General features: G+C 43.3%; 1 protein-coding gene across 3 annotated transcripts in view; it reads left to right on the top strand.

Annotated features, from left to right (window-relative positions):
- The window catches only part of MASP1 (MBL associated serine protease 1), a 55,629-nt gene that overhangs the window by 18,052 nt on the left and 12,816 nt on the right, over nucleotides 1-24,761 (top strand). The window contains exons 3-11 of one of the 3 annotated variants that reach the window (XM_075571021.1): nucleotides 1,674-1,851; nucleotides 3,554-3,685; nucleotides 4,276-4,472; nucleotides 5,461-5,608; nucleotides 6,785-6,903; nucleotides 7,481-7,559; nucleotides 13,703-13,840; nucleotides 15,043-15,117; nucleotides 18,460-23,205. In XM_075571021.1, coding sequence (XP_075427136.1) covers nucleotides 1,674-1,851; nucleotides 3,554-3,685; nucleotides 4,276-4,472; nucleotides 5,461-5,608; nucleotides 6,785-6,903; nucleotides 7,481-7,559; nucleotides 13,703-13,840; nucleotides 15,043-15,117; nucleotides 18,460-19,316 — 1,923 coding nt within the window. In that variant the 3' untranslated portion in view covers nucleotides 19,317-23,205. Of the gene's footprint in view, nucleotides 1-1,673; nucleotides 1,852-3,553; nucleotides 3,686-4,275; nucleotides 4,473-5,460; nucleotides 5,609-6,784; nucleotides 6,904-7,480; nucleotides 7,560-8,551; nucleotides 8,872-13,702; nucleotides 13,841-15,042; nucleotides 15,118-18,459; nucleotides 23,206-24,761 lie in introns of those variants that run through there. The other 2 variants (XM_075571022.1, XM_075571023.1) reach the window with 2 other exon arrangements.

Raw genomic sequence — 24,761 nt, 5'->3', positions numbered from 1 at the left:
TAGGATAAAATAGTATTATTACCACAAATCTCATTGGCTGAGGCCCTGTCCATCACAAGTCACATCCTCCTGTATGGGAAGTGTCCCCCTGCTGCAGCACAGCATGCTGGGAGTTGTAGTTTCCTATTGCAGCCAAGAGACGGTGTATGTGTGTCAGCTGCCTGCACTTACCAGGGGGTTACAGTTAGCATCCATGCATTGCTTTAAAACACATAGGATGAAGTGGCTGGCCCTTAGTTTGGCCACCATTGCTACAGGGACAGATCTATGGGAATATGGGGATTGGTTCTATGGCTGTTGCAGAGGAAGATGGTGACGGGATCAGTTTCCAAGTGAGCAGCTGATAGGCTTTATCTACATTTGACTCCCAGTGTTTGCAGTAAATGACAATGACCTGAAGGTTGATTCCCTTCCAGGAAGAGCACACTGTGAACCAATCGAACTCTTTGGGATTAACCTCTTGCTGCCAAAATATCTTTTAGGGGTTGTGTAGGAGGTTGTTGCACGGGTTTTTTTTCTTTCACTTTGCACATCATAACCACATGTCATTTATAGTGTGACGTCCTGACACATTGTATCGATGCGTGATATATACTTTAACGAAGGCTGGTCTGGACACCATGGACAGATCGAGTTTAGACATAATCGCAAATATAACGGTGGTAACATTTTAGCACCATCGCTACTTCTGGAATTAGGAGACGATTTGGAGTTAGCCACTCTACAGAGTCATTAGCAGCTAATAAGATAATAAAGTCTTAGATTAGTTTAATTGGCTATGTGCAGTCATACAGCTATGCTGAATAATTATATCTGGATAATGTTTGTACTTAATTGCTTCAGCACATGCCCTTAAAAACTTGACTTTTGGGGGACTGACCTTAGTCTGCATCAACTGAGCTTAGATCATTGGAGAGAGAGCTGTTCTAATGTATATTTTAGGCTCTAGATAAGCCTGAGTAAACTCCAAAATATCCGTGATGATGTGAGGAGTTAGGCTGTACCTCCACAGCACCTTATCATTAGGCATTCCAAATATATTACCTCTAGCCCCATAAATGACTTCCCTTCATCTCCAGAGTCTTGGTCTATACTGAAGAATATCCTGCTAGCGGGTACCAGGCAGTGTCAGGGCATCAATAGAGCAGCAATTGCATCCATGGTCACTGAATATGTGTGCTGCAAATGCTGGTTTCTTTTAGTGTATTCTGATTAGCACCTGGTCCCTATAGGTACATAATTGAGAAGGGCTTTCCTTAAATACAGAACATCTGTTAATCCAACGCTAAATAGGATGCTAAAACAAGACAGGTGTTATTTGAAGTGAGTCTGCGTATGCTCATGTTGAGCTCATTTAAATAAATGAGTATTACAGTAGGCATGCCTCCCCTCGGCCTGTCAAGTCATTATGTGAATGACCCTCATGTAAATTGGCTTTTGAGCCAATATTTGGCCAACTCTAAATTGAGATCTTATATTTACAAGTCACAAACCGTCCATCTGCCCCATGAAATGAGTTTGTGCTGCGATTCTGCTGTTGTCAGCCAACTCTAAATTGGCCCTATTGTATCCAGAAGAAGTTGCACACCTCGTTGTAGATACTGTATCCATGTGTGTTTTATACTGTCAAGAAAATGACTCTGACACTTTATATCCATTTGTGCTGTATACAGGTGGAGACTGATGAGCAGGTATTGGGCACTTTCTGTGGGAAGGACAGCACAGACACTGAGCAGGCCCCCGGGCAGCGGGTAATTCTGTCCCCCGGTAACTGCCTGAGTATCACCTTCAGATCAGACTTCTCCAACGAAGAGCGTTTCACCGGCTTTGATGCGCATTACAGCGCAGTGGGTGAGTGCCGCCCCGTTTCATGTGTGTAGATGAACACATTGTTGAAGTTTGACAAACAGGCTCCGGTTTCTGCATGAATAAAACCTGGTCTGGAATGTACAGGTAGTGGAATTTTTCTTTATTATGATTGTTCACGTATTATTCAGTGCTACATGCAAAATATACATACAACTCTGAGACAGAAACTGTCTGCAGATAACGACTAACTGGCCCATCTGCTCATATTCTTATCTGTAGTGACATTAGATTCTATTTGCTCCCTGGATATTTTCTTTGTGTCTATCTAAAGCAGCTTGAAATGCCTTTCCTTCATTAATCTCTACAGATGATCACACAGAGGCAGGTCCCGGCTGTGTGTATAGGTGATCTCACAGAGGCAGGTCATGGCTGTGTGTGTGTACAGGTGATCACACAGAGGCAGGTCCCGGCTGTGTGTATAGGTGATCTCACAGAGGCAGGTCATGGCTGTGTGTGTACAGGTGATCACACAGAGGCAGGTCCTGGCTGTGTGTGTGCAGGTGATCACACAGAGGCAGGTCCTGGCTGTGTGTGTACAGGTGATCACACAGAGGCAGGTCTTGGCTGTGTGTGTACAGGTGATCACATAGAGGCAGGTAATGACTGTGTGTGTACAGGTGATCACACAGAGGCAGGTCCTGGCTGTGTGTGTGTACAGGTGATCACACAGAGATAGGTCCTGGCTGTGTGTGTGTACAGGTGATCACACAGAGACAGGTACTGGCTGTGTGTGTACAGGTGATCACACAGAGGCAGGTCCTGGCTGTGTGTGTACAGGTGATCAGACAGAGGCAGGTAATGGCTGTGTGTGTACAGGTGTCACACAGAGGCAGGTCCTGGCTGTGTGTACAGGTGATCACACCGAGGCAGGTCCTGGCTGTGTGTGTACTGGTGATCACACAGAGGCAGGTCCTGGCTGTGTGTGTACAGGTGATCACACAGAGACAGATCATGGCTGTGTGTGTACAGGTGATCACACAGAGGCAGGTCCTGGCTGTGTGTGTGTACATGTGATCACACAGAGGCAGGTCAGGCTGTGTGTGTACAGGTGATCACACAGAGGCAGGTCCTGGCTGTGTGTGTACAGGTGTTACACAGAGGCAGGTCCTGGCTGTGTGTGTATAGGTGATCACATAGAGGCAGGTAATGACTGTGTGTGTACAGGTGATCACACAGAGGCAGGTCCTGGCTGTGTGTGTGTGTACAGGTGATCACACAGAGGCAGGTCCTTGCTGTGTGTATAGGTGATCACACAGAGGCAGGTCCTGGCTGTGTGTGTACAGGTGATCACACAGAGACAGGTCCTTGCTGTGTGTACAGGTGATCACACAGAGACACGTAATGGCTGTGTGTGTACAGGTGATCACACAGAGGCAGGTAATGGCTGTGTGTGTGTACAGGTGATCACACAGAGGCAGGTAATGGCTGTGTGTGTACAGGTGATCACACAGAGGCGGGTAATGGCTGTGTGTGTACAGGTGATCACACAGAGACAGGTCCTTGCTGTGTGTACAGGTGATCACACAGAGACACGTAATGGCTGTGTGTGTACAGGTGATCACACAGAGGCAGGTAATGGCTGTGTGTGTGTACAGGTGATCACACAGAGGCAGGTCCTGGCTGTGTGTGTACAGGTGATCAGACAGAGGCAGGTAATGGCTGTGTGTGCTCTGTGTCTCCGCAGATATAGATGAATGTGCAGACAGGAGCGATGAGGACCTGGTGTGCGATCATTACTGCCACAATTACATCGGGGGCTTCTACTGTTCCTGCAGATTCGGCTATCTGCTCCACACAGATAACAGGACATGCAAAGGTGCTTCATCAGGTCTAGCATTGCAGAGCAATTTGGTAGCAAACAGGCAAAAGGTGCAGCTCCCCTGGCAAGTCCATTTGCTTTATTATTTTATGGATTTTTTACCCATACTTACAATATTGCAGCTGGTTTTCCCTCTTTTTTTCCCTGCTCACTGAATTTTAATTGTGCATTTTATTTCAACAAAAATGAGCTAAACACCTAAATTAAGATGGCTGCTAATCCACTCTGATTTAGTGGCATCATTCAACTTCAAACAACTTGATTAACAAGCTCAGGATAACACAGCTTCTCTGATAGGCATCCTTGTAGTCTGCGTGGAAAACAGCTCTGTGCTGCCTGTTGGATCGGATCACGTAAGTATATACAGCAGGCGGTTACCATGGGAACACTTTATTGCAGGCTTTGTGCCTTTACAAATAATGATACAACTACAAAAAAAAATAAGGTTGCTAATCTGCTGTATGGGCCTCAGATTGAGCTCACTTTCATGACCGGTAATTTTTAGTGAGAGCTGCACCTTTTAAGGCCTCTATTCCTCACACTACATTCTAGCATCTCATGCCTCTCTCCATGGTCCTGCTTTCCAGTGGAGTGCAGTGATAATCTTTTCACTCAGCGGAGCGGGTTGATTTCCAGTGCAGACTTCCCCAATCCGTATCCCAAGAGCTCAGACTGCCTGTACAGGATTGAGCTGGAGGAGGGCTTTGTAATCAACCTTCAGTTTGAAGACAGCTTTGATGTTGAAGACCACCCGGATGTGTCATGCCCCTACGATTACATAAAGGTACCTTGGTGTCCATCAATAGATTATTGGAGGTAACATAGTAATATTTAATGTAACCATGTATTATCCTGACTCTGTGCCCAGGACATGCGTGAGAACGAGAGGTAACGCTCAATGTATTACTTCCTGGTAAAACATTTTATAAATAAATAAATAATAGGGAGATCTATTAGCAAAAGACGTGTTTCTTACATGTGACGCAAATTGTTAGACAGGAAAGATTACGCCGCCTTAGTCCTGGCAGATTAATTTTATTCACACACAAGATATTTTAGTGGCGCACGGAAGCGCAGAGTTTGCTACATCTCATTACAATCTGTGCGTCATATAACTCCTCCCTAACTCCTCCTACTGTAATGTTACTCCCCAAATCGCAAAGTGATGCAAAACAGTGCAAAACGTGGAGCAAACACCATGATACATTGATGCAAAGAGACGCAAGGTGTAAATAATGCAATTTGCATCCATTTTGCTTACATTTTTCTATGATACTCCCACCTCCCTCCCAAAGACTTTAAGCCAGGCATTGATAGCAAATTTCTTTGAAAGTTGTATCATAGGAATATAAATGGTAGAGAAGGACCATTACAATGTATACCCTGCTCACTTAATGTAACTATGTGTAACCATGTATCTGTCATCATAACTCTGTGCCCAGGGCATACGTGAGAACGAGAGGAAACTCGCAATGTATTACTTCCTGGTAAAACATTTTATACTGTAAATACATAACATTATACCCCATCTGTTGAAATATATCATTAATATTGTTATTATGACAATATGAAGCCAAACTAATGAGATATTGGGAAATAATTCAGTAAGAAAGCCAATGTATATCTATGAACAAGTCAGCAGCGGTGGAACTAAATGTATAACAAGCTCTCTTATCAGATGGAATTCCTCTGTTCTCCCAATATAAATACAGCATAAGCCCATGAAATGGCCACTGCAGTTTGGGATGGAATTTGTGTCTGTTCTTTGTCAGATCAAAGCTGGAAGAAGAGAATTTGGTCCTCTGTGTGGGGAGAAGTCTCCGGGAAGAATAGAAACGGGAAGCAGCAGTGTTCAGATTCTGTTCCACAGTGACAATTCCGGGGAGAACGGAGGGTGGAGGCTGTCTTTCACTGTCACAGGTGAACCATGCCAACGACCTTGATATTCAACTGCCTTAGACACTGATTCAATGAGAGGATTTATATAGAAATGGGGATCATCTTCAAAGACCCGAGCTCTCTGTCCTAACAGAAAGACCTGAGACAAGGGAAAATTCTGGGAAGAAATCCCAAATCTCCGTTTTATATATTGGATTCAGATCCATCCAACTCTCTCATGTTGGGTTCACATGGCGCCAATAACGGGAACCAGAGCTTAATCGCAAGTAACTGCCATTGACTTGAATAGCCGTTAACTCCAATTAATCTCTGATATTCTTTCTCTGAGCTACGTGAATCCCTCTCTCAGTATTATCAATCATTGTTTTTATTGTACTGTATTTCACAATAAAGCAATTAATCAGTAAGTAAGGGAGGCTTGGAATAAGTGTGATAAACACAAACAAGTCAGGTTCCATTTGTATGTGGGAAACCAACTCTTTAGTCTTCTTTTCTCACAATTGGACAGTTCACAGCAGAAATAAATATATAATTGTAGTTGTTAAGTTACACTCATTAGAATTAGCTATTCATGGAAGGTTTCAAGGTACACAAGAGAGCAGCACAGAACAAATCTTTGCAACAAATGGGATATTTTTCTTTAATAAATCTGGTGCTGTGTTTGGGACCAGGCTGTAAAACATAACCTTCCTGTGGGTTTACAATGAAGCTTTAACTAGCACAGAGAATTCGTTCAGTGGAGCGTAATGGGGTTTGTTCTCAAAGCCTTGCTAACTGTAACATGCCCATCGGTCCTGATCTGTTGTGAAGAAGACCCCAAATCTGAAACTGTTACAATCTAACGGTAATAGAGTCAGTCAAGCAGGCAGCAAATATTTGTGCAATACAGTTAGACAGAACCCATAGATTCTTTCATTTTTCCTTTTATTGCGTTCTCGGTATCCCTAAACCACTTACTTTTGATTGCTGTGAAAAGAGAAACCGTTTAGAATCTCAGAATTACCTTGGGGAGAATAACGCTGTATCGTGATGTGTGAATACAGGAAGTTTAGGTGGTGGAATGAAACTGTTCTAATATGGGTTAATTTATCCAAGTTCAGGTTTATTGTCATTTTTAATAACAAAATACAAATTCACATAACTGAACAAGTAAAGATTTAGGGAATGGAAAGTGACTTATCTTCTTTCCTATTTCAGGAACCTCATGCCCAGATCTACAGGCTCCACTCAATGGGAAAATAGAACCCACCCAACTCAAGTACACATTTAAAGATCAGGCTGTAATTAGCTGCAACCCTGGGTACCATGTGCTGAAGGTGAGTAGTATATTTATACACAGTATATAACACTGCCAGTAAACTCAGCACTTCCCAATGTAACACCCAGCATTACAACAATAAGGTATCTATACAGCTTGGCAGTATTAACCTATTGGTGGGATCCAACAATATTGATAAGGTTTCCAAGATAGGTAAAGATGGGTGAGTAACCGTGCTGGTCCTTTTTCCCATCTGGTAAAATAACCGAGGATGGAGAAGTAGTAGGTAGTGTGAAAGTTTTTATTGGACTATTGGATTTATGTTACCAGCTTTCCAACCTTTTAGGGTTCTTCATCAGGTCAATGGGTATCCCGCTACCTACTCCTTCTCCCTCCTTTATTATTTCACCATGAGGTTTCCAGTCATTATTAACAGCTACATGCGTGTGTTAATATACCACGTGTTGCCTTACAATGCAGCGCGTTGCTTATCTGGGGGGTGGCTTTGATGACATCAGATATACAAAGTAGCAGGGTACAAGTTTTTCCACTGCTTCCGCTCCCTTTGTCAGCATATTAAGGGTAGGAATATGTGTAGCATCTTAAGTAAGCTGAATGCTGTTATACTTTACTAGGACAATGTGGAGATGAACAGTTTCCAAATTGAATGTCGAAAAGACGGAACATGGAGTAACCAGATCCCGCCGTGCCAAAGTAAGAGACCACATGCCATGGTGTGATTTTGTATGACGTCTCTAAAAACTTGAGTTTTACTTTCCTCGTACAGTTTGAATGTATTATATCCAATGGAGGAGTTGTGTAGAAGATTCAATAGGTCCTGGATTGCATGATTGCAGTGTATGTGTATGTGGGGTCATGCCATAGGAACGATCATCGTCTATGAACCATGCCGCTGGGCTTCTCATGTTCTTATTGTTAACCAACCAAGGAACATCTCTGGAATAGGGTACATATTTACGGCCTAGGACCTTTAGTTGTGGCCGTCCCGCCCAACCAAGTCACCGCCAGCGTTTAGCCATAACTCACCTCCCCGCAGGGACATCTCGCTGCCGGCCGCATCATCGCCAAGGTAAGCCACTAATCTTAGCCCTTACCCTAAAGTTAACCCCTAATACTAATAAATGCTAGTGCACTTACCTAAGCGGTGGCGATTAAATGGCTGCGACGGGGTGACTGCGGCGAGATGTCCCATTCCGACTTATTCTTATGACTTGTACTCTTTGAGAAAATGTAACAGTCTTCCCAAGTCTTTTGATGTAAAGTTTCAGGCCACCATTGTTGCTTTCTTTAATGTTGTTTCTTGTTCCTGCGTTTCTCATGACCCCGCTCTCCTGGTTTCTCTTCCTTCGGTGAGGTCCTTCATCCCTCTCTTCTGCCTTAAACAAACATTGGAACTGAAATTCTCTGTTTTCTTGACATTTGTTTCTTTTCCCTGCCATTCCCTGGCAATTTACCTTACTATTGTTTCAAAAACATTTTTTTACAATTAGTTTATAACCCTCGCCAGCCCGTCTGGCAGCAAAGGGGTTAATTAAATCTGTGTGCCGGTAGTGGGTTTTCTGCATGAAATCTATTTGCATGAAAACTAATTTCCTCCTTTCCTTTTCTCTCTTCCTCCTTTTGCCTTTATCTCTCTCCCCACCTGTCCCTGCCTCTCTCCCTCCCTCGCTTTTATTAAGCTGCAGAAAAGGATGTCAGGATGAGCGGAAGATTGGAGTCAGAACGCGTGAATCAATGAGCTGTTAATCTTACAAAGGACTGACCGTACTTGTGCATATTAGCGGCAGGAGCCGGATGTGTGTGAAACACGACTAGAAACTACACGCGGTTTCAGTGTAAACATAGTATGGACAGGAGCAGGAGAATAAGGGATCGGCCATAATCATACAGTCCAGTTTGTTGCGGTTATTTGCCAGAGGAAAGAAATCCTAAATTATTACACAGATTGGACGGCATTTCCGCGGACTGCTTGCGCTGCGTTCTCTACTGAACTGTCATCTGCATACGCCTAGCATTGCTTTTGTTTTATATATACATATATATATATATTCAAGTATCATTCTTTCCAATAAAAAAACAAATCTTTTTTTAACCGGGCATTTTAAACGAAAACTCGATTCTTAACATTTCATACGTGTGGTTTCAGAAATGGTTTTACCCTCAGGTTCTGAACGCCAGTCCACAACACCCCGCACGGGTCCGGTTTTAAGGATATCCCAGATTCAGCACAGTCGACTCAATGAGTGGCTTAGTCTTCAACTGAACCACCTGTGCTGAAGCAGGGAGCCACTGACTGAGCCACCTGTGCTGAAGCAGAGATATCCTGAAAAACTGACCCGTTGGGGGTTCGCTGGAGCTGAGAACCCCAGGTTTAACACCTTCCCTGCCAGAGGGGTCTGCAAACCATGCATGGACCCTATAGCAGTGGAACGTTTACTTAACAAATATATGTACAGCTAACCATAAACCAAAATCCTACGTTTACTAGTATTATTGTGGTACTGTAAGTATCAAGGGGGCAGCGATTTTGTAAAACCTACAGTCAGAAAACGAAAGAATGCACCTTATTCTAAACCAAAGAACAAAGCCGATAAAAACTAGTATTTCTCGTCCATGGGCTGATTTATCAAAGTCTCCCAGCTGCAAAAGTGAGGCAAAAAAGGGCATAAATGTATCAAATAAAGAAATCATTTGGGAACGATGGGAGTTTTGTATTGATAAATTTAGTGCACTTTTTTTGCCCCACATTTCTGGCTCTGCTTTTATTACACAGTATGACCCCTTATTGCATTCTTACTTATAGTATTGCTTGATGCACTGCATCTTCGTTCTACATTATACTGTATTATATAGGTAAGGGTGCACAGGTTGATATATATCTGAACCTCTGTTACAATGTTGCTAGGCAACATACAAGTAGTAGTTAGGCTACTATTGGCTTTTCTTATTGTGTCTCCCAGGGTGAGAGAGACGTATTCTCTGTGTGATCTCTCCAGCAGTCTCAGGGTGTCTCCCTGGGTGAGAGAGAAATAGTCCCTGTGTGATCTCTCCGGCAGTCCCAGGGTGTCTCCCTGGGTGAGAGAGAAATAGTCCCTGTGTGATCTCTCCAGCAGTCTCAGGGTGTCTCCCTGGGTGAGAGAGAAATAGTCCCTGTGTGATCTCTCCAGCAGTCTCAGGGTGTCTCCCTGGGTGAGAGAGAAATAGTCCCTGTGTGATCTCTCCGGCAGTCTCAGGGTGTCTCCCTGGGTGAGAGAGAAATAGTCCCTGTGTGATCTCTCCAGCAGTCCCAGGTTGTCTCCCTGGGTGAGAGAGAAATAGTCCCTGTGTGATCTCTCCAGCAGTCTCAGGGTGTCTCCCTGGGTGAGAGAGAAATAGTCCCTGTGTGATCTCTCCGGCAGTCTCAGGGTGTCTCCCTGGGTGAGAGAGAAATAGTCCCTGTGTGATCTCTCCAGCAGTCCCAGGTTGTCTCCCTGGGTGAGAGAGAAATAGTCCCTGTGTGATCTCTCCGGCAGTCTCAGGGTGTCTCCCTGAGTAAGAGAGAAATAGTCCCTGTGTGATCTCTCCGGCAGTCTCAGGGTGTCTCCCTGGGTGAGAGAGACGTAGTTCCTGTGTGATCTCTCCGGCAGTCCCAGGTTGTCTCCCCGGGTGAGAGAGAAATAGTCCCTGTGTGATCTCTCCAGCAGTCTCAGGGTGTCTCCCTGGGTGAGAGAGACGTAGTTCCTGTGTGATCTCTCCGGCAGTCTCAGGGTGTCTTCCTGGGTGAGAGAGACGTAGTTCCTGTGTGATCTCTCCGGCAGTCTCGGTGTCTCCCTGGGTGAGAGAGAAATAGTCCCTGTGTGATCTCTCCGGCAGTCCCAGGGTGTCTCCCAGGGTGAGAGAGAAATAGTCCCTGTGTGATCTCTCCGGCAGTCTCAGGGTGTCTCCCCGGGTGAGAGAGACGTAGTCTCTGTGATCTCTCCTGCAGTCTCAGGGTGTCTCCCTGAGTGAGAGAGACGTAGTCTCCGTGTGATCTCTCCAGCAGTCTCAGGGTGTCTCCCTGGGTGAGAGAGACGTAGTTCCTGTGTGATCTCTCCGGCAGTCTCAGGGTGTCTCCCAGGGTGAGAGAGAAATAGTCCCTGTGTGATCTCTCCGGCAGTCTCAGGGTGTCTCCCTGAGTGAGAGAGAAATAGTCCCTGTGTGATCTCTCCAGCAGTCTCAGGGTGTCTCCCTGGGCGAGAGAGAAATAGTCCCTGTGTGATCTCTCCAGCAGTCTCAGGGTGTCTCCCCGGGTGAGAGAGACGTAGTCTCTGTGATCTCTCCAGCAGTCTCAGGGTGTCTCCCTGGGTGAGAGAGACGTAGTTCCTGTGTGATCTCTCCGGCAGTCTCGGTGTCTCCCTGGGTGAGAGAGACGTAGTTCCTGTGTGATCTCTCCGGCAGTCTCGGTGTCTCCCTGGGTGAGAGAGAAATAGTCCCTGTGTGATCTCTCCGGCAGTCTCAGGGTGTCTCCCTGGGCGAGAGAGAAATAGTCCCTGTGTGATCTCTCCGGCAGTCTCAGGGTGTCTCCCTGGGCGAGAGAGAAATAGTCCCTGTGTGATCTCTCCGGCAGTCTCAGGGTGTCTCCCTGGGTGAGAGAGAAATAGTCCCTGTGTGATCTCTCCAGCAGTCTCAGGGTGTCTCCCTGAGTGAGAGAGAAATAGTCCCTGTGTGATCTCTCCGGCAGTCTCAGGGTGTCTCCCTGAGTGAGAGAGAAATAGTCCCTGTGTGATCTCTCCGGCAGTCTCAGGGTGTCTCCCTGTGTGAGAGAGACGTAGTCTCTGTGTGATCTCTCCAGCAGTCTCAGGGTGTCTCCCTGAGTGAGAGAGAAATAGTCCCTGTGTGATCTCTCCGGCAGTCCCAGGGTGTCTCCCAGGGTGAGAGAGAAATAGTCCCTGTGTGATCTCTCCAGCAGTCTCAGGGTGTCTCCCTGGGCGAGAGAGAAATAGTCCCTGTGTGATCTCTCCAGCAGTCTCAGGGTGTCTCCCTGGGTGAGAGAGAAATAGTCCCTGTGTGATCTCTCCGACAGTCTCAGGGTGTCTCCCTGGGTGAGAGAGAAATAGTCCCTGTGTGATCTCTCCAGCAGTCCCAGGGTGTCTCCCTGGGTGAGAGAGAAATAGTCCCTGTGTGATCTCTCCAGCAGTCTCAGGGTGTCTCCCTGGGTGAGAGAGAAATAGTCCCTGTGTGATCTCTCTGGCAGTTCCAGGGTGTCTCCCTGAGTAAAAGAGAAATAGTCCCTGTGTGATTGTGACGGGAGACGCATTTAATAACACATTTATATTTCGTGGATCCTGATTGAGCAGAACAGGTTGAGCAAAATAAACTGCGATTTATTCCCTTGATAGGCAAACACACGACAACTGCAGAATAAACTTAATAATTACACTTACGGGTAGAGAAACAGAGGATAATGTCCAGAAAGGTGCAAAGCACCAGAAGATTGTCTTTTAAAATGTAGTCCTTTTGCAAATTGCCAAATAGCCAGTCCAATCCTTCTGTGAATGTGCAAAGTCTTTTCTGGTAGTTTTAAATGCTTGAAGAAATCAGGTAACAACAGCAACAACAACCGCACAGCACCAACACAGGAATGAGGGGTACAGGTCACATGGGCAAATCCTACAGCCAACCCAGGTAACTCTGAGCATGCTCAGTAAGCAGCTTGGTAGCACTGCTAAGTAAAAAGGGGCCACTCATTTCTGGGGACGCAATGTCTGGAGTTTGGTCCCAAGGTGTGAAATATCTAGGATGAGTAACAGGATCTGCTACTCAGAAACATCCTGATTAAGTGACACTTTAAGAATCTGGGGTCTTTCATCTATGCATAACATTTGTTCCTTAATGCATTACAAAGGCAGGCAGAAAAAAATAGTATCCTGCCAGTACATTTTAAAACTGCACAGAAAGGCACTTTATCAAAAATATATGTTTCCCTTATGACAAAGTTATATTTTTAATATGTGTGTGCTTGGGGTGTTACACTTAGGCTGCACACCAAAAATCAGGGTGCTGGCTCACTCCGTTCCTAAATTAGCAGTCTTAATGGAACGGCTCCTGTTATTCAGCACGGCAGGTAGTGACTAGCCTGCAAAAAGTGGACAACAATGCATATAGGGGAGAATGGTACAGGGGAACAGCATATAAAATTAACCCCTTCATTCCCAATACGAAATAGGGGTAACCAGCCGAGCCCACTGCCTTTATTAATGCGCTGATTACCCCCATTTTCACCACAGTGATCTCTCCAGCAGTCCCAGGGTGTCTCCCTGAGTAAGAGAGAAATAGTCCCAGTGTGATCTCTCCAGCAGTCCCAGGGTGTCTCCCTGAACTAGAGATCTCCCTGCAGTGGATGCTACAGGCTTTGCAAAGGAGTAACGAGCCAGCTAAGCAGGTTAATTAGGACAGTCTGCTCTGATTTAACTGACTTAGTGCTGGGCTCAAGCTCTGCCCACAGGTTTTCCTGCAAAGCTATTTATATAGGGAAGGCACCCTGTTACATTGACCCAATATAAAGCATTCAATATAATTCAAAGGTAAGTCCAGGTAAAACGACTGCACAAGCAAAATACTTATATTTCCTTGTGTCATTATAGAGAAAAATGGATGCATCTTTTATCTTTTCATATTGGTTTTCGAGTGCTTCACAGTGTATCCAATAATATACATTGCCAAAATAATTTATGGAAGAAGACCTACCAGTTGGACTATACAATGACATGCATGTGAGGGTGGGCTGTGTCAGAAAGAGTGATGTTCCCTTGCAGTGGGAGTAATATTGAGGGGCATGTAGAGTGCTCCTCTAACAATGAACAATTCTGATTTTCTAGTTGTTGACTGCAAGTTGCCGAAGGAACTAGAGAATGGGTTCATCGCCTTCTCTACGGTGAACAATTTCACCACGTACCAGTCAAGCTTCCAATATTCCTGCCGGCAACCTTACTACACAATGATTCCCAACATTACCAGTAAGATTTTGCTATATCATGAATATTATCTAACAACTGTTTGGCTATTAACAGATAAGTGTGGGTTACGTGGCTATGTTTAAAGCATTGGTTGTAAATTTACAAGCTTAAGAATATGATGCCTGCCTCTTCCACTTTGGTACGCAGCTAATTCTGTACTTCTCCCTTCTTTAATTCACAACAAAAACTCCACCAGGTTTTATTTAGATGCTGTCAATTCATCTTCTCAATATTCAACGTCAAGTTTTTTGGGCCCCCTGTAGGTTTTTTTAAAGCCCCCCCCCAAAAAAATGCTAAATAAATCCAGTTTCCACCGGGGTGCCCTTTGCATGCCCCCTCCTCCCTTTTCTCTCACACTGCCCCCTCTATTTCTCTCCCCTACTCACTGTCCCCCTATCTCCACCCCATCCCTTTCTCACTGTTCCTTCCTCTCTCTCACTCCTCCACCCCTCTCTCTTACACCCCCTCCTCTCTCTTCCTTTATCCTCTCTCTATTCCTCCTCTATCACTCTTCCCCCACCTCTATTACCCACCCTCCTCTCTCATTATCTCTATTTCTTTCTCAATTCCCTGCTCATCTCACACTCAATCCTCCCCTCCTCACATTCCACCCCCCCTCTCACATAGCCCCCCCTTCCCTCACATTGAATCCTCCCCACCACACTCAATTCCCCCTCACCCCACTCTCAATTCTCCTCCCCCCACACACTGGGGGAGTTGGGAGCTAGCTGCAAACAGTGTTGGCCAGTGACGGATGGCCATGTGGGCGGAAGACTGGGCCTGACTGACTTCCGGGGACGGGGATAACAGACAGGGGGAGGGAGAATTGCCCCCCACAGAAAGCAGAGGACCCAGCACCAGCAGCTGGGTGTGGAAGAGATGGACCTCTGACCACCACTAAGCCCAACTTCCTGCACCAACCGAATGGACCACCCAAGCTCTCAGTTGGCATATGGCAGAAGACTGCTTAGTAAACATGGCCTAATGTGCATAGTAACCGTGAATGGAGGCTGCTATATTTTCTCCTATGCGAAAGATCTTTCAAAAGTATCACAGCCTACGGGACATCTACACAGGACCAAAGTGACTACTAGAACTTTGACCTAAAGTACCATCGTAATCTATCATTAAAATATATGTAAAATAAAATGTACAGAATATCCTCTTTCCAATGATAACTCATGTACATATTTGTATTTTAGGTGTGTATACCTGTGATGGAAGTGGAGAGTGGACCAACCAAGAGATGGGAGCCAAACTTCCAGTTTGCCAGCCAGGTAGAGCTTTTTTCCTGTATTAGGGAAGCCCCTTGATATTGTCACATTGTGTTGCGGGTTCATCGAGCAGTGAAAGCAAGAAAATAGCTATTTTAATTTAATTAAAATTAAGCATACTGTTTTTTTGGGGGGGTCTGGCAAGAAAACGTCAATTTGCTATTATTTAAAGTGTAGAAAAAATATTGACAGTTCTAAAAAGTCCAGAATATAAATAATTATACCAACATTTTCTTTGCTGCAGCTCAAGCCTGAAATCGCAGTAATGAACAAGTGTATTAATTTTCTAAATTATTTTATTGCTGTGCGCAAAAGTGTTTAACGTATTCACTCTTATAATGAAAATCCTATAGCTCACACGAATATAGAAATGCGAGAAGTATACGTATGGTAATTTAACATGCTGATGTGTTTATGTGAAATAAACTATAAACCATCATAAAATATATGAGCTCACAGAGTGCAAGTTACATATATTTTCTCTGAACTGGCTTCTATCATTGTAAGCTGCAGACCAAGCAATATCCCACATGTGTTTTTTTTTTGTTTTTTTTTTAAATAAATCAGTTCTGTAATACGAGGAAATACTTGAAGCCTTTAAAAAAAAAACAGAATGACATTTTTAATGTATTATAATGTAACAAGCATTTTTTGTTTCTATAGGAACCATTTATAAAGTCACATCCCCTTCCTCTTCTGAAACCGGCTCTGGCACAACCCTGTTTGAGCCCTGCCCTCTTTTTAACAGTGCACCAATTGTATCTAGGGACTGCCTGGTCACATGATCTTCCCCACAGAAATGTGCATCTTTGGTCCTCTTCCGCTGCACTGACAGCCATTTAGTGAACCTTGAGCCAAATCTTCGCCGATCGATCGGCAACTTAGCTAATTACTTATCATTGTGTGGATTATACTGATGCACATATTAAAGGGAAATAAAATTAAAAAATTATAAAAAACGGCAGTTTGGATTGCTGCTTATAATAGTTTCCAATAGATACAATAGATACAAATGTATTTAGTGCCTTTGTTTCAAGTAAATGGCCGATGTGGCAGTGAATGCACCATCCTTTTCTTTGGTATTGAGCTAATATGAGGGATATTTTTGGTCTCTGCTGGTGTAAGTCTTACACAATAAATCAGAGAGAAATTCAGAGTATCTGTATATAGCAGCAGCCGCCGCGGTGACAATCTGGAATACTGTGATAATTCTTCAAAGGGCTGATTTCATGTGAGTAACATGGAATTGCTTAATGCAAATGGTCTATGAATAAAATAAAGCAGCATGTCCTTAATAACTATCCATGGATACAGGTGAAGCAGCAGTACTAAAAGCCACAATCCCTTTATAACATTGTAGCATGTGGTCTGCTGATTTTTTATCCACCACTACCTGTAATTCAATAAATATTTTATCATTTAGAAAATGCTTCGAGCTACGCATTATACTTTTCATGAGTTCATTAGATACATATTATATTTTTACTTATTTACTTTGTGTCGTGTGTGTGCGCGTGCGCAATACTCATTTTCTCTTCCAGAAGCCAAAGTGCGGTATATATGAAGCGTCAGTGTGAGTGTTGTGCGGTATGTATGAAGCGGCAGTGTGAGTGTTGTGCAGTATGTACGAAGCGTCAGTGTGAGTGTTCTGCAGTGTTTATGAAGCGTCAGTGTGAGTGTTGTGCGGTGTGTATGGAGCATCACTGTGAGTGTTGTGTGGTGTGTATGAAGCGTCACTGAGTGTTGTGCGGTGTGTGTCACATAGAAGATGGGGAATAATACAGAGTTTAGGTGTTTGTGGTGCACATATGTACATGATATGTAATATTAAACGCCAGGCGTGCACCACTATTGTATGTCAAAATTCAGTCGTTTTTCCTGTTGCAAAAAAACAAATGTAAGTTGACGCAAACAATGAATAATGTATACATACATATATATATATATATATATATATATATATATATATATATATATATATATGAACATGACGCAAACAATGAATAATGTATACATACATATATATATATATACACACATATATATGAACATGACACACGCCATACAAAGAATAGGAAAGCGTGTGCCAAATGTAAGAACATAATGACATATCAACATACTTAGCTAATGATCTAAGGTGGGAAATTGCTTTTTTTTATAGGCAAAACACCCTTTTAATTTGCTATAAAAAATAATCCTTTACACATAGCCCCATAGTTCTCCTTAAGGGCAACCGATCATTTTTTGCCAAGAACAGTATTTCAGTACTCACTGCAGAAGCATTTTAGTGGTCTTAAACCACGAAGTAATGTACAGTAATAATAATGTCTAATAATGTCTGACAGTATAAGGTACCCTGAGACATCCAAGAAAGTCTCTACCCCAGGCAACTTCAGGACCACTTTTCCCAATAATTCACTGTTTCCTCGGTAACCTCTGTGTTTATGAGTGACCCTCGGTCCAGGAATGCTGGAACATAGCTGTGGCTGCAATGGATGTTCCAGCGGTGAATGTGCGGTTCTTGCTTTCCTTAGCAGTGGGTGCAGATCACGCTCAGATTACTTGGAGGCACCGCTGCCCTTTTGTGACTGCGGTTTCATTCTCTTGCTGCTGTTGTCTCTCTGTGGGCCAATTCCTTTGGTGCAAGTGGAGCGTAGGGAACATAATCCATGAATATCATCCCTTCATCACTGAGCGTGGGCTTCAGACACTGATTTTGAAGATCTTCTTTTACTTGGGCATGTTGCTCTTCTCCTGGAGCTGTGAACCATTTCAGTAAAAATGAGGTTTCTTGGTGGAATGGACCATGCTCTCCGCTGGAAGGTATTTTAGGATCTTAATATGCAATGATGGATTATGCCGATGGGCACAGATGCATCATTGCTGGTAGATTATGCCATTAGCCATTTCTGTGATAGCTTTCAGTTTCTTGAAGAAGAGCCCTGTGAGGTCTCCAAATATTGTCTATGTATACTGTATAATGCCCTTTAATTCTCTAAACCTATTAAGCAAGCTGACATATTCCTACAATTCTCAGGACAAATAAAATAGAACCCTGTATTACTGATTTGGGTTATTGGTTTATATATTTGTTCACTCAAAGTCACTACATTGTAGAATAAATATGCACGCTAATTCTGTCTGTGAGTCAGCTAGATAGCCCAGACACAGGCATTTCCTCTGGTAATTTATATTAAATAGCACATTACATTTTGATTATGGAAAGAGTTTGATTCATTAAATGCTACTGGCATAATCTATAAGGTAATACTTTATTTCAGTTTTTCTTTTCAAATGCAGTTTATTGATGTAATTGTGTTTCCTTTTCCTTCTTTGCTCTGACAGTATGTGGGAAGCCAACCCGCCTGCTCCCCGGAATAATCAAGCGTATCATTGGAGGGCGTAATGCAGAGCCCGGATTCTTTCCCTGGCAGGTCCTGATCGTGGTGGAGGATATGTCCCGCGTACCCAAAGACAAGTGGTTTGGCAGCGGGGCCCTACTCTCAGACTCCTGGGTCCTGACAGTTGCTCACGTCTTAAGATCCCAGCGTCGCGACAACACAGTGATATCCGTCTCCAAAGAACATGTCACCGTCTACTTGGGGTTACATGACGTGAGAAGCAAGACAGGTGCCGTGAATAGAACCATAGAGAAGATTATATTGCACGAAGGGTTTGACCCCAAGATTTATAACCATGACATAGCATTGGTGAAGTTGAAGGAGAAAGTCACCATGAATCAGTATGTAATGCCGGTCTGTCTACCTGAGCTTGAGTATGAGTTGGAAGGTGCTCCAGCCAACACTCTTGGCCTTGTGGCAGGTTGGGGCATCTCCAATCCTAACATCACTGTGGGTGAAGGGATAAGCTCAGGGATGAGAACACTTTCTGATGTTCTTCAGTATGTCAAGCTGCCAGTGGTGCTTCATGCAGAGTGTAAGACGAGCTACGAGTCCCGCTCAGGGAATTACAGTGTTACAGAAAACATGTTCTGCGCTGGGTATTATGAAGGTGGGAAAGACACTTGCTTGGGAGACAGTGGAGGTGCGTTTATTATACAAGATGCTGACACCAAGCAGTGGGTGGCCCAAGGTCTTGTGTCGTGGGCTGGACCTGAAGAATGTGGAAGCAAACAGGTGTATGGAGTGTATACCAAAGTATCTAACTATGTGAACTGGTTGGATGATAAACTCAGGTCCTGAACAGGTTCACTTTCTTACCACTATAGCTCAAGTGATCCATGTAAACTATCACTCCAGTAACAGCTTGCAACGCTTCGATTCCTAATCGATGATGTCCAAGGTATACCCTTTCCAGTAGGTTGAAAGGTAGAGACGGTATAATCCACACCACCAAAAAGCAGCCTCAACATATGTATTAAAAAAAGGCTTCCTCAACCAGTATGCAACACATGTCATTCTTTTACTTACATTTTTAGTGACGCATCATATTATTGTATAATTTTAATAAGAAAATGATATATTTTCCATACTGGTTGAACACACGATTTTTCAGTAGTATGCAAAAGTACATAACTATTTCCAGACGTGGCATATATCATTTTACTTTTCTTTCTCTCTTCAGATCAGTCCAAGAAGAAATATTCCCTTTTCATATATCAGCTGTGAGTTCACTAAGCAACAACAAGGCCTGTCTGTACAGAGAATGGCCTGGCGCTCATTCCTCGCTCATGTATTGCTTGTTAACTAAGGCAAAACATAAAAGTAAAAGCACAGACTGAAAGTCAAGTGAACTGCAAATTAAATACAATTAGACGATCATTGGCAGGGGCCGTAGCTAATACGTGCATGCTAATATGTATGAATTTATGAATGTCCTAAATTCAATGTTTTTCCGCTCACTGCTGGAAGAAACAAAGCTGAATATAGCGGGAGATTCTAGATGGGGTCAGTATGGCTTCTACTCCAGGCAGCTCTCAAAATAAATAGCTGTCCTTATAGAGGGGCAAGGTATAGCATTGGGATGAGTATGTCGAATGCTGTCTGATCTCTCAGATGTTGTCCTGGGTTTAACCTTGACTGTTATTTTTGTATACTGTACTTAAGACAAAAAGCACAATGTTGCAGTCACAAGTTTCCCAGTCATTTCAAGGCGTGTCCAATGTGAATTTACAGCACACCTTGACATGATGCGGTTTTGTAATGGTATTTTTGTTTAGATGTGTAAATATCTTTAGAACGCTGCAAAGATGCTATTTCCTGCTACAATGTAACATACTTGTAAAGTACACACCTGAGGCACTCAGCCACACCTGTTGTCAGCTTCTTATGTCCTCACAGCAGGTATCTTCTACTGGAAAATGTTTTAATTTTGTCACACACTCCGTTTTACCCTTTGTGAATTTGTGAAAAATCTACAGTCGTTAAACTTGAATAAATCCACTTTTTTTTTTACCTTTAATCTCAATCAAAAGATTTTAATCCATCCAATAGTTACTGATACTATTAATATTAATACTAAGCAGTCCAACAGTACTGAAACCATTTGCAGTATTGTCTTTGTAGGGGACAAAATATCCAGAACCCTACACAAAGCAAAACATATGTACTGAATATTCGAAACGACAATAAATTATCCAGGCTTAAAAATTGAAATGTACCAGTGAGTTGTAGGGGGTGCCACCTCAGGGGTGTCCCTGAGAAAGTCCCACTATGGGACCAAAACGTTGGATTTGTGTACTAACATCATCAATACATTTTGATTTGTTCATCAACTCTGAGTGCTGTCTCTTCATTACCTCCAGGTAATATATATTAATACAGATGTCATCCACCTTATCACCCACATTAATAAGGAGATGTGAGTATGATTGTTCTTAGATACAGTCTTTCTCCCCTTTCCGATCCTTACCTGTGATCATGCGATATTGTAAGAGGCATACAAGGTCTCTGCATGTAATTCCAGCAATACGGAACTAATGCTGCAGTATGGAATGTTACCCAAGTGTTTCATTGCTTATACCTTTTAAAATGTCATGCTCTGATTTTAAGAGAAGTTTTTGGCACCTACAAAAGAGAGATTCGGTTTATTTTATTACACAGTGTTCAGACAGTTTTATGTTATTTAAGCTGAAAATCAAATTCCCGTGCACTGTAACAGTATATTTCTGGCAAAGAGAACAAGAACAGACACACCAGCACAGGAAAATGTGGCAGATATTTCCAGACGGACAGTATATCCTGTACTAGAACGTAGGAACAAATGGTCTATTTATATATTAGAAGGACTAGACCCCATTTGAGGTTAATACTAACATGCTATGTTAATCTAATACTAACATGCTATGTTAATCTAATACTAACTATTTATGCATCATAAAGGGCTTCTAGAATTCTTTTTGTTGTGGTGAAGTGCAGCTAATATTTACTGAGCATTACTAACCCATAGAACATATTACAACCTATTGAGGGCTTCGCACTAGTTGGTAGATATGGCCCATTGGGGTTATTGATCAAATTCTCTCAATTGCAACAGATTTGTCAGAGGAGAAATTCCCATTGATTGCTGAAGGAATCCTTTTCTTCGGTAAGGGGGGCAGCTTTGTATTATGCTGATTCTGATTATTAACCCTTTTTGTGTCCAGCAGTTGGATCCGCAGATCCTATGGTCCAGACTGGCTTTATACAGAATATTTCCCTCTGTTTCACATTATGCAGAGTTGTAGCTTTTATTCCTAACACACTCCCCGAGGGTTATTCACTAAACTCTGGGTCAGTGTCTGTGCAAAATAATTGCACCAGATTTAGCAAAGAAATAATTGCCATTGCTTTCAATTGGGATTTAATCTTTGATGAGCAGGGCTCTGCTTATTGCGCTGCTTCTGCCCGACGCTTACAGCCGGGAGACTTTACTATATACAGTACATGCCCTTGTGTCTTCCTTTTTACAGTATACTGCAGGACACGCTCGGTGTGCCTAATAACTGTGAAGCTGCTTCCCAGTGCTGGAGAAGTGTTCAGCTCTAGTCACATTAATGAGAAACGGTTGTGCAGCACATGGACTTAGGGCCCCAGACTCGGGATAACCACGGTTTCTACACCATGTTGTTTGAGAGACTGGAACTGTTGGCTCCCATTCAGTGTGCTACGGCTAGAGCTGCATGTCATTGTCCGTTCATATGATTGGAGCTTAGAGCTTCCCTGACATGGAAAAGCAGCTACATAGTATATTGCGCAGAGCCTTTATGAGATGTGTGACACTTGTTATTTTTTGCTCTGTAATCCCCCCCTCTCCCCCCAAAGGAAGTGACTCCGATCATTGCAGTCCAGCATGCAAGCCAAGCCTTGAGCCCTGCATGGAATGGCTCGTACAATCTGTTGTGATGGGACAATGATACCAGGTGGCCAATGCCAGAACTTACCTCTTTTGCACACATGCAGCATTCTCTAGAGAGGGGGGTGGGGGGCAACTTCAGTCATTAAGAGCCACCAAGAGGTCAGGTTTTAAGGATATCCCTGCTTCAGAACAGGTGGCTCAGTCAACGACTGAGCCACTGATTGAGCCACCTGTGCTGAAGCAGAGATCTTTAAACCTGAGCTGTTGTTGGCCATTGAAGAATGAAGTTGACCACCACTGCTTTAGAGGATAGATTGAGCCACCTGTGCTGAAACAGGGATATCTTTCAAACCTGACCTGTTTGTGTCCCTTGAGGACTGGAGTTGGCCAACTCTGCTCTAGTCTAGAGGATAGATCGGCTTATTTCTGCATGATTACAATTCCCCATTGGCACACATCTTCTATAAAACAGAAGTAGCCTCCTCTTTTTTTATCAGGAATTAGGGTTGTGTTCCCTGAAAACCAGTGCCACTGCTTTATAAAGCATTTTAACCAAGGACTGTTTAGGTATCTAAAGTGTATTTTCCTGCACAAGTGCAATGGTTACCTTCCAACTGGGAAGAGCAGCTTGTTCTGCGCTAATGCAACACAGTATCTCCTAATATATTATTACTGTAACTGTATTTTCTGTCCTGATCCTTTTGTGTGATGTTATGTGATATATTTTTGCATTTTATCCTTACCATGTAAAAGATGTACTGATGAAATAAAGTATAATATGATCAGAAAAATGAATCAGGGTTTAAAATCATTTCTCCAAAGGATTTGAAATCTAACATAGCAAATGTAAGTACTGTATGTATTTTATTATTTCTACATAAAACCTACTGTACCCCGGAGAAATCCTTTGCATGAGATTGTGTTTTACAACTGTGTTGTGATGTGTGGGTTTGATACACATACTGTAAGATGTTGGTGTTATAAGAAGTCTTTGCCCACTCTGTATTACTGTATGTTGTTCTCTAGTTTGCACAATACAAGAGGTACTTTACCAGAATGGCTTTGCTCACATCTGTAATGCTGCTTCCATGACATCTGCTGGTCACACTGAATATGTGCAGTCACATCTCAAAGTGTGGCTCTTATTCACTAAACCTCAATATCGTGGGGGGGTCTGAGGTTTGGGAAGGAGGTGCAGCTGTGGGGGGGAGGGGGCTGTCCTGGTGGTGAGGATAGGAGGTGCAGCAGTGGGGGGGGGGGCAGTCCTGGGGGTGGGGATAGGAGGTACAGCTGTGGGGGGTTTGTGGGGTTCAGGATAGGGGGTGAATACGTGGGTGGGGGGCTCTGAGATTTGGGATTTCTTATATTTATTTATTTATAAAATATTTTACCAGGAAGTAATATATTGAGAGTTACCTCTCGTTTTCAAGTATGTCCTGGGCATACAGTTACGATTACAAATACATGGTTACAAACACAGTTACGTAAGTGAACAGGGTACTGTATACATTATATACAAGACATAGCATGCACAGTAAGAGATAATAGATGTTATAGGCATATGTGACAGTTACAGACCAGATTAAAATGTGAGACAGCTTTAGTTTTGAAAGAACTTAAACTGGTGGTGGATGTGAGTCTCAGGTAGATTGTTCCAGTTTTGGGGTGCACGGTAAGAGAAGGAGGAGTGGCCGGATACTTTGTTGAACCTTGGGACCATGAACAGTCTTTTGGAGTCAGATCTCAGATGATAAGTGCTGCATGTGGTAGGGGTGAGGAGCTTGTTCAGGTACACGGGTAGCTTGCCCAGAAAGTATTTGAAGGCAAGACAGGAAAGATGAACTCTGCGCCTAGACTCTAGTGATGACCAATCTAGTTCTGTGAGCATTTCGCAGTGATGTGTGTTGTAGTTGCATTGGAGAACAAAACGGCATTTTGAATTGTAGAGGGTGTCAAGTTTGTTAAGGTGGGTTTGGGGTGTCGAGCCGTATACCTTGTCTCCATAGTCGATAATTGGCATTAGCATCTGCTGTGCGATACGCTTTCTGACCAGCAATTAGGGAGGATTTGTTCCTGTAAAATACACCTAGGTTTGGCAAAGGTTTTGGATGTCAGGGTATCAATGTGCATTCCGAATGTTAAGTGGGAGTCAAACCATATGCCCAAGTATTTAAAACTAGTAACAGGAGTTAGGGTGGTATTGGCGTTGATTCTGATCTGGAGCTCAATCATTGGAAGCTTTAAAATGTTAGCCTTAGTCCCAAATACCATTGTTACAGCCTTGTCAGTGTTTAAAAACAGTTTGTTTTGGGAAATCCAATTTTCAAGTCTCAAAAAGTCAGATTGAAGTA

Source organism: Ascaphus truei, chromosome 14, assembly GCF_040206685.1.
Source record: "Ascaphus truei isolate aAscTru1 chromosome 14, aAscTru1.hap1, whole genome shotgun sequence".
NCBI classification, from domain to species: domain Eukaryota; kingdom Metazoa; phylum Chordata; class Amphibia; order Anura; family Ascaphidae; genus Ascaphus; species Ascaphus truei.
Note: the sequence above shows the minus strand (reverse complement) of the source record. Positions and strands in the feature narration are given on the sequence as shown.